Below are 10,984 nucleotides of genomic sequence, written 5' to 3'. Positions count from 1 at the left end.
GTCTCGAATAACACATTGGCCTCCGTCATTCTTAAATGGAAGAACTTTGGAACCACCAGGACTCTTCATAGAGCTGGCCTCCCGGCCAAACTGGGCAATCGGGGAAGAAGGGCTTGGTTAGGGAGGTGACCAAGAACCCGATGGTCACTCTGACAGAGCTCCAGAGTTCCTCTGTGGCGGGAGAACCTTCCAGAGGACAACTATATCTGCAGCACTCCTCCAATCAGGCCTTTATGTTCTGGACCTCAGACTGAGGCAGAGGTTCATCTTCCAACAGGACAACGACCCTAAGCACACGGCCAAGACAACGCACCTGAGTAGCTTTGTGACAAGTTTGTGAATGTCATTGAGTGGCCCAGCCAGAATTATATCTAAAATTTAGCTTTTTTATTCTGGAGTATTTTTTTCTGGAGTATTGTGTGTAGATTGATGATAAAATAAAGTAAAGCATCAAAAGTCAAAAATCTGGAAGTTTAAAAAATGGGGAATACAAATACAGCCCATTTTTCTTGATTCTTTAAAAGTTCACTTCTGTCTGTACTAGATAACCACATTTCTGTTTAACTAGCCTTTTATGTGCAGCTTCTTTAAGTCATAAAGACATACATCATGCCTTTTCACAAGCACTGAACATCATCCTCCCATTTATATTATCTTGCATTAATCCCATATTTTAATCCTTTCCACGTTTACATCAAATGCATTTGGATTCCACCACTCACCCATATACAAAGGGCAAATTACGGTGACCAATTAACTTTTGTGTGTGAGAGGAAATCAGAAAATCCTCATCCATTGCTATCTGAAAGTTTAGGTATAACATCCACAGATTCATTGCAGGGCTGTTCGGAAAATAATGGAAAATAATGATCTCTTTTTCGGTAGTGTTGAAATACACATGGTTTTGGCTGTAACTTGTTAATCCATCACAGACAAGATGAGTAGGATAAGAAGGAATTTGTATGATGAACTTTCCAGCAGGTACAATGAGCTTGAAGGTTTGCAAGGGAGTTGGTACCTGTAAGAAAGCAGTGATGGTATCCAGAAGCACTGGTCAGGCTTTATTTTAACCCTGGCAACAACGTGTTGCCTCCCCCCCCACTGAAGCAAAATCTGTTGCTGGATTCTCAAACTGTGATATAAAAATGTGGTATTTCTTCAGATGAAAATAAGAAACCTGCTGTCATCCTCCTTGGTATTTGGTATCATCTCAACCCTGGGCTCAGAGTCAATCTACCAACTGACATTTCAAGCTGATTTGGTAAATATGACCTCAATCTCAGTTTTTCACACCTCATTCATTTTACTACCCAGATTGTTTTCTTCTTTTTCTAGAAAATTGGCGTTCCCATTGTCTAGCTTTTCCTCTGGCAACTCGGTCCCACATCATCATCACAAGGTTTGACACATCAAATGCTTTTCCAGCTGAATCTCTGGACTGACATTTCACTGGTTTCACTTAAAATTTCATCCATCATGCAGCTGTTTTATATTATTTCATCTGCCAACATTCTTCTTTCATTGGGAAATAAAACAAATCAACCAGTCATTCCGCCTAAGGTGTCTATAAAACAATGGATATAAACAAGGAAGCACAGGAAGATAAGCAAATGGGAGCAGGAGTAGGCCATGTGGCCCCTCATACCTGCCCTGCCATTTAATAGATAGACACAAAATGCTGGAATAACTCAGTGGAACAGGCAGCGTCTATGGTGAGAAGGAATGGGTGATGTTTCGGTTCGAGACCCTTCTGCAGAATAATCATGGCTGACCTGCCCCAGGCCCCATTTCCTCCTCTACAGTTTCCTATAGCCTGACCTCTTTAAAAAACAAAACAATTATCCACCTTTAAAAAAATACTTCCAATGATCTAGCCTCCACAACTTTCCAGAGTAGAGAATTCCAGAGATTACCACCTTCTGAGAGAGTGAATTCTAACGCACCTTGGTTTTTAATGACTGGCCCTTTGCTTCTAACTAAGTTTCCTTGCCCAAGATTCTCCTGTTGGTGATTAATTCTCAGCATCTACTCTGTCATGCCCCGTAGGCTCTTTGATGTTTCTAAGCCTGAGATGTTTCTAAGCCTGAGATGATGCAATTGAGTGGGAAGGTACACCACACATTGCCAAAGTTGCAATCATTCTTGGAAGTTATAGTTCATCAAGTTCCTGACTTGTGCTGCATCAATGGTGGAAGGTATTTGGGGAGTCAGGCAGTCATCACAGATATTCAAATCATTCCATAGTACTTATGTGGTTGATATACTTTGACTTCTGATTGACCTTACCCCTCTCCCACCATTCCCATAATGTTGATTGGTAATGGGATACTTGGTGATAGTAATGCTATTGAACAGGTTTGTAGGTCAAGAAAGCAAGATTTGTTTCATATTTTGGAAAATATTTAAATGTTTTCTTATAGATAGATAGAATTTTATTTGCCACACAACCAGGGTCGGTGGTAATTGGGTTGTCAGCAGCGGTACAATAATAAAGAACACACAACCACAATAAAAATGTAACACAAACATCCACCACAGCATTCATCACTGTGGTGGAAGGCACAGAGCTTGGTCAGACCTCCTCCATTTTCCCCCGTGGTTGGGACCTCCACCTCCGCAGTCGTTGCTGCGGGCGTCCAGATGGTAAGGGACAAAGTCAAAGTCAAGGTAAGTCCAGGATCGGCTCTTCCCCACCGGAGACCGCGGCTTCAGGTTGGTGTAGGCCGCAGGCCGGCGGTCGAAGATTTAAGGTTCCCGCCGCGCCGCAGCAAGAAGCACCGCAGACCGCAGGGCCGATGATCGAAGCTCCCCTCCAGGGGTGATGGTAAGTCCATGCCGGCCCCACGGTAGAAGTTGGCTGCGGGCCGGCAGTGATGGCTTCTTCTTCCCCCGGGTTCCCCACGAGGGATCCCGGGTTGTAGACGCCGCGCCAGCTGGAGCTGTGCGGACCGCGGCTTCAGGCTGCCGGCTGCCCCGGGCCAGCGAAACGGAGCACTCCCCTCCAGCAAGCCCCAGCGAGGGCTCACCCGCTCCGCGCCGAGAGTCCACGCTGCGCCCGCCGCTGAAGCCCGGGCGCGTCTCCGGGAAGGCCGCACCGATCCTTGCTGTTAGGCCACGGGGGAGGCGACCTGGAAAAAGTTACCTCTCCGTGGAGGAGGCGACCAAAGCGGTTTCCCCCTTACCCCCCCACACCACCCCCCACACAAAACACACAAAGAAACATTAAAAAACATACTTTAAAACATACTAAAAAAATTTAAAAAGTTAAAAATCTAACGCGCTGCTGACAGGCTGCTGCCACTGCATATATATAAGGAATGTTACATAATGCAAGTTATTTTCTGCAATGTACCTCAGTTAACTCAGGATGATTTTTTCGTACCAAGGTGCTACCAAGGACAATGAATGTCAACAACACAAAAGAGGCAACTAAGCAATGTACGTGCTAATTCGATGCTTAAGCAATTCAACAATAATCCCATTACTTTCTTGTATTTTCCCTATGTTACATAAACAAATTAGTTAATTAACCATGAATATCACTAGGTGGAGCTGGTGTACCTGTTAAATGACAATCATTTCACAAATCTTCATTTCTTCAATTAAGTTTTTATGCTTGATGATTTAAAGATCCATCAAACATCCATGAATTTAGTTGTCGGTCTCCAAAGAACTGAAAATGTATATACAACTATGGTGCAAAATATACCTTCCATGCTGTATGACTCTTCGACTCTTAAGCTGCCAAAGCATTCATTGGATCTGCACAATTCCACAGTTCATTGAAGGACGCAAAGTGCTGCAGTAACACAGCAGGTCAGGCAGCATCTCTGGAGAACATGAATGGGTGACAATTCGGGTTGAGATCCTTCTCTGGATCACCTATCCATGTTCTTTGGAGATGCTGCCTGAAGTGCTGAGTTACTCTAGCACTTAGTGTCCATTTGTTTATTAACCAGCATCTGCAGTTCTTTGTTTACACATCTCATTGATCTGAACCATATTCCTGTTAGGTCCCAGATGAAATTTATTGGGGAGGAATGGCTGCCAAATAGGCATTTTGTTGCAGTAGATTATCAATAATGAAATTTAATAAAATCACCTGGTTTCCACATACATCCTGTGCCAGATAGAACTAGCAAGAGATGATAAGGATCCTGAGGGCAGGAAAGAAAATTCTGGATCCTGATGTTTCACTTAGTGAAATGCGGGATTCTTTATCTGAAGTTGAAGAAAAATATAAAAAAGCTATGGTCTCTAATGCACAACTAGATAATGATAAATCAAAACGTGTAACCTACTAGTGCCTGCATTATATTTATATCCATTGTCCTTGAGATCCACATAAGAGGGAAACTGTTTTCTAATGCCTAAGAACATAAAGTACTCCACACCCTTGCAAGAACAAAACATTCAGGCAACATTTAGGCAATTAATAGTTGTGCCCCATAAGTGCCAGGCAATGACCATCTCCAACAAGAAAGACTGTGACCACACATTCTTGACACTTAATTATTTAACCATCATTGGAATTTGGGTGATGGAGAACCATAGAACAATACAGCACAGAAACAGACCCTTTGGCCAGTGCGGACCTACATTTTTGGGGCCCTGAAGCTTGAACTGTTATGGGGGCCCTTTCGCAAGCAGCAACGCGGTCTGGGCAACCACTGTTCTTCAATGGGGTTGTTCCACGACAGATCACCACCCATTTATATTTCTGTCATAAATGTTAATAATCTTTTAAATTATTTATAATTAATTTTTATTAAATATATTTAAAATGAAACATCCGTACTTTGAATATTTTTTCGGTTATGGCTAGCCTACATGATACTTTAATAACCTTTAAATTTTTATTTTAACTATTATTTTCTATTGAATTACACTATATTAATAATATATTATTTTTTTTTAAACCCCTTCTCGTACAGTAGACCCAAAATGTTTAAGCAATGTGGCCCAAGCATGATAATTCTCCTCGAGAAAAAAAAATAGGAAGTATTGGCCAGGGATCCAGGAGGCTGGCTAGGCCCCGGTGGGGCCAGGGGCAACGATCCCGTGGGGGTTCAGGTGGCAACGCCCCTTGAAGCTCCTGCATTTTCAATAAATTGAAAGTGATTCTCAAGCTTTCTGCTGGTAGTTTACATAACAGAAGCTTAGAATTTTTTTTAACACATAACACCCAATGTTACAAAATTTTGAGATTTTAAAAATCAAACCTGCAATTTATCCCATCAGATAAAGCATAAAAATAAGTTTAATTTGACACCTAATTGACTTTCATATCTTCAGTATTAAAAAAGTTATGACCATTTTCATACTCGGAAATTAGCATCTTGTTCCCTATTGCTTTTTCATTGACTTAACACAAAAGTTGGAATCGAGGACAGTCAAAAGCCCATAACTTTCTTAAAAACTGCGTGTTCATTAATATTTCCGTCGAGAACTGAATGAAAATTTCAGTTATTATAGATTGAAGCATTCTGGAACAAATATAAAATATCTAACTTGGATGACCTGAAATTAAAGCATATAATTAGTTAATTACCTTATTGTAGTTAATTACAAAATTGACTGTTGTGACGGAAATATTAATGAACACCCAGACTGCCTTAAAAATTCAAAAATGTGATATTCTCAAGACCAGAACTTTGATATTATTGTATTATATGCTGTAAATCCATAATAGATAGGTAAATAAATTACAAATGCTCTTTAAACCACACATGATATGCCTTTCTGCCCACTACAATCCCATTAACAATGTCCTGTAGATTCCATTTCTTAAGAAAAGGATATATTTTTTAAATAGCCCAAGAAACTAAATAACAAACTAATCCCATTCACACAAGAATTCACAATATGACATGATTTTTAAATCTCACTGTCATGAATTTATATCCCAGATGGAAGGAATTTAATGTTTAATTCCCATAAATTAATCTAGAAACATCCACCCAAAATATAATCAAATTATTGTTTTTTGCACAATACATGTGACTCAAACTGTTGTGAATATTTAGTTTAAAAATAATGATCATGGAGAGAGAGAATAACACAAAATAAAAACAATTTAGACGGCATCTCCACAAAAAATGGGCATTTTAATCATTTTGCTTCTGGAACACGATCAATTGGAAAGTTGCATTTGCGGTGAATTTGAACCCCATATCGGCAGGAAAAACACTGCCGGTTCTTATGGGGCCCAAATAACATTTTCGCCTTTAGAGGATTGATTAAAGTCATCCCAAGAAGTAAGTTTATATGTAAAATAAATGACTTACAGTTTGTTTTGTCCCTTACGTGAGATCCGTCCCGTTGTAGGTGTTCACGGCGTTAGAAGTCGCTTTTTATTTTAATATAATCATTAAATTGTCTCACGATAAAAAAACATTTTTTTTTAAAATCGGGAACGGAAATCGGAACGATTTTTCTGCAGCAGCTGGCAGCCCAAGGAAATCGGCCTCGGGCAAGCGGTAGAAAACTGTATTTTAATCCCGCCCCTCAAAGGCGCCAAAGTAAGTATTGTAACATCGCTACACATAAGCAGTAAAATAACTCCCAAAAGATGTATATTTCATGAAATGGACAATAGACAGTAGGTGCAGGAGCAGGCCATTCAGCCCTTTGAGCCAGCACCGCAATTCACTGTGATCATGGGTGATCATCCACAATCAATACCCCATTCCTGCCTTCTCCCCATATCCCTTGACTCTGGTATCTTTAAGAGCTCTACCTATCTCTCTCTTGAAAGCCTCCAGAGAATTAGCCTCCACTGCCTTCTGATGCAGAGAATTCCACAGGTTGACAACCCTCTGTGAAAAAGTATTTCCTCATCTCTGTTCTAAAAGGCCTATCCCTTATTCTTAAACTGTGTCCCCTGGCTCTGGACTTTCCCAGCATTGAAAACATGTTCGCTGCCTCTAGCGTGTCCAAACCCTTAATCATTTTATATGCTTCAATAAATGGCCTCAGCTAAAAAAATCTTTACAAAAAATGTTACATGAAAATGTCTCTCTATTATCTGAATGGTGGCCGATTAGGAAAGGGGAGATGCAACGAGACCTGGGTGTCATGGTACACCAGTCATTGAAAGTAGGCATGCAGGTGCAGCAGGGAGTAAAGAAAGCGAATGGTATGTTAGCATTCATAGCAAAAGGATTTGAGTATAGGAGCAGGGAGGTTCTACTACAGTTGTACAGCTGGGCCACACCTGGAGTATTGCGTACAGTTTTGGTCTCCTAATCTGAGGAAAGACATTCTTGCCATAGAGGGAGTACAGAGAAGGTTCACCAGACTGATTCCTGGGATGTCAGGACTTTCATATGAAGAAAGACTGGATAGACCCGGCTTGTACTCGCTAGAATTTAGAAGATTGAGGGGGGGATCTTATAGAAACTTACAAAATTCTTAAGGGGTTGGACAGGCTAGATGCAGGAAGATTGTTCCCGATGTTGGGGAAGTCCAGAACAAGGGGTCACAGTTTAAGGATAAGGGGGAAATCTTTTAGGACCGAGATGAGAAAAACATTTTGTGGTGAATCTCTGGAATTCTCTGCCACAGAAGGTAGTTGAGGCCAGTTCATTGGCTATATTTAAGAGGGAGTTAGATGTGGCCCTTGTGGCTAAAGGGATCAGGGGGTATGGAGAGAAGGCAGGTACAGGACACTGAGTTGGATGATCAGCCATGATCATATTGATTGACGGTGCAGGCTCGAAGGACCAAATGGCCTACTTCTGCACCTATTTTCTATGTTTCTTTGCCTAACATTGAGATGAGCAAAAATGTTTTCACCCAGAGTTGTGAATTTGTGGAGTTCTCTGCCACAGAAGGCAGTGGTCTTGTCTCCTTCAGCAGCACCTCAGTCTCCCTTCCTGAGCTCAGACACCCATTTCTCCTCACCTCACCTATGCTCACTTCCCCTCACCTACACCTTGACTAATCCCCTCACCTCGACGATACCTCACTACCAAACTTCTCCTCACACCTAAACCTCGCCTCGTCTAAACCATACCTCATTAAACCTCACCCCTCACCTCACCTATTAACTCCACCTCAAGTTAATTAAACCTCCCACCTCACTTCACACCTAATCAGCGCCTCGAATAATCGCCGCCTCTCTCCCGCTCCCGCTATTTACAGCCCCCCACCCCTGCCATTGGCGGCTCTTCGCGTGAGCGGAATGGCTCCAACCAGTTTAGTCGAGGCGAGGTGAAAAATCAGATTAATTTCTAGGAAAACAAAAAAATGGAATTCCGATTTAAATCGGAAGAATATCTGGACTAAAATCGCTTGTGGGCCCCCTCTGGGATTAGGGGCCCTGAAGCTTAAACTTCATTGGTTTCATAGTAGATCCGCCCCTGCCTTTGGCACACATTGTCAGTGCTGAACATGATGCACGTTAAACTCATCTCCTCTGCCTGCACATGATCCATATCCTTCCACTCCTTGCATATCCATGTGCTTATCTTAAATGACACTATTGTGTCTGCTGCCACCACCATCCTTGGCAGTGAGTTTCACCACTACATTTGCAAAATATTTGCCCCACACCTTCTTTAAACTTTTCCTTAAAGCTATGCCCTCTCGTCTTTGTCATTTCCTCCCGAGAAAAAAAAAGGGTGTCTGTTCTGACTGTCTACCATAACTCTGCCTCTCAGGTCCTCCTCACTCTGACCTTCATCAGAGGAGCTGCGGCACTTAAGAAAGCACATGACCTCTACCATTAGGAGGGACAAGGACAGCGCACAGGATCACCTCCCCCTCAATGTCCACAACAATCTTCTTGAGAGCAATGAGTGATAGGTAATAAAGGCTAACTTTGCCAGCGAAACCCACTTCCAGTAAATTAATTTTTAAAAGAACAATCATTGTTTTGACCTTTGTAAAATAATGTCCTACACTGTTGCTTCCTCGTTTACTTTTTTTGTGGTACTTAAATCTGATCAGCTATCTATCTCGTGATTTCACTGTCGTGGAAAGTGCAGTTCTATTCGATCCCACCACTGAAATTGTCACCCCAAAATCAGAACTGCAACCGTCGAGGCCCCTAAATCTTTGCGATGATGGTTATCTCCAAACTGCAGGATAAAACATTGGTTTAAATGAATAAATGCAATGTAAAAGCCTTTGATATTTTGACATTCTCTGCGCAGTCCCCTCTCCGTAAAGTTAGTTGCAACGCTGTATTGTTGCTGTTATTCTGGGACTGTGCCTTAATTGTCCTAGAATTGAAGCAACCTGGATATAACTGCCCCCGTGCCGTATTTCAGCGGGAGTTTACAAAGTGGATTTCTTCGGGGGATTTACCACTTGTTGACAGGAAATAAACCGCTGACTCATAAATCTCACCCATGCCTGGAAGCATCTAGGGTTCAGGAACAACAGTAGGTTGAACTTTGTCTCACTGAAATGAAACTGGAACAAATAAAAAACAACTAGAGGAACTCGGCGGGTCAAGTGACAGCAGCAAGAGGGGTGGGGGTCGACATTTCGTGCCCAGACTCTGCATCAGGGTCTCGATGTTGCTCGGCCCGTTGAGTACCAGGAGTCATTGTTTTGCACCAGATTACAGTCCCTCGTTTGGACGGTCCCCTCTCTCCGTGCCACCTCCCACCCACCACACGGCAATATGTGGCGCTCAGTTTCGCACTGAGCTGGGAAGACGCCTAATTTTTCAGCCAAGTCAGCATAAAAAATAACCTTTGAAAAATCTCTTCCTCTCCCGACCGCAGTTCGTTAATCATAAGACCCGGTCCAATGACTGGGACTGTTGAACTTTAGAGGGGTGAAACTTCGCGTCTGGCCCGTGTTGTCTTCCCACCCCAAACATGAAGGCTGCGCCCCTGTTGCAGGTACTCTGACTTTTATCTTGTTTTTACAGTTCTGAAAAGCGGAAAACTGCACTGTACGTACTTGTAGGCAGAAAATTGTGAATATAATAATTATCGTAAAAGCATTTGGGATTGGTATTTGGGCACATTTGCCCCAATTCATAACGACTGGCTCCAAATTACAAGCAAGACAGATGGGGGGGAGGAAAGGATGGAAAGTAGATACAATCCATACACTATTGTCAACTAAACCACAAAAATAATACCTTGTTTGGAAGTGTTAAGCATAACAAAATCAGTTTGCTTTTGCGGCACCACCTATTTTACTACCCACTAAATGACAACGGTGAAGAGTTGTTGGAGATATTGTTTTGAAAAGAGTGAGGTAGTTTGAACCAAAGTATTCCCAACAGATAAACCAGACCTCCGGTCCAGTGTGTTATCAGTGAACCTAATTGTAACGACCGATTATAGTATTTTACTTTGATTTCAAATATTTATTTTTTTCTCAATTCACTCGTAAATAAAGCGTGTAAAGGAATTTGTTTTCTCCAGAAATGTAACTTCGGGTGAACAAACATGAATATATTTTTAGGCGTTTTCTTCAATTTATTCGTAAATAAATTGTGCCAATAAATCTGATTTCTGCAGAAATTTACCTTCAGGCGAATTAATATTATAAAGAAATTAGTCTCTGCAACAATTCATGATATTTATTTTAGTTGTTTATCTTTTAATATTTTATCTTGTATGTATCGTTAGCTTTTAGAAATGTTTGAATGGTGCACTGACTGGCTGACATTTTTAAATTTCGTTGTACATGGTTCATGTTACAATGACAATAAAGAAACTATTCTAATTTCTGGTGAAACGCTGAACGCTGTTATGTAACACGCTAACGTGACAGTAATTCGTGCATTTTGCTTTGTACCAATTATTGATTTCAGCTGCCACTGAGATCGCCAGACACCACCATATGACTGAAGCCCTTTAGAATTATTTACAAATTAAGAATTTGTGAAACTAATAATCTATTCTAAGAGAGGGAATGTAATTTCTGAAAGAATTGTCCTCGGTTAACAATTGAACAATCTGCATTGGCTACAATGTTGAGAACTGTATTCTGCATTCTATATCTTAACCGTTGC

General features: G+C 41.4%; 1 protein-coding gene across 2 annotated transcripts in view; it reads left to right on the top strand.

Moving 5' to 3' along the window:
• The first annotated feature begins 9,209 nt into the window (after positions 1–9,209).
• Positions 9,210–10,984, top strand: part of tmem37 (transmembrane protein 37) — a 30,974-nt gene continuing 29,199 nt past the window's right edge. Inside the window, exon 1 of one of the 2 annotated variants that reach the window (XM_055638575.1) lies at positions 9,210–9,857. In XM_055638575.1, the coding sequence (XP_055494550.1) occupies positions 9,834–9,857 (24 nt within the window). In that variant the 5' untranslated portion in view covers positions 9,210–9,833. The remainder of the gene's footprint in view (positions 9,858–10,984) is intronic. The other variant, XM_055638574.1, reaches the window with a different exon arrangement.

Source organism: Leucoraja erinacea, chromosome 7, assembly GCF_028641065.1.
Source record: "Leucoraja erinacea ecotype New England chromosome 7, Leri_hhj_1, whole genome shotgun sequence".
NCBI classification, from domain to species: domain Eukaryota; kingdom Metazoa; phylum Chordata; class Chondrichthyes; order Rajiformes; family Rajidae; genus Leucoraja; species Leucoraja erinaceus.
This window is presented reverse-complemented; position numbering and strand designations above follow the sequence as displayed.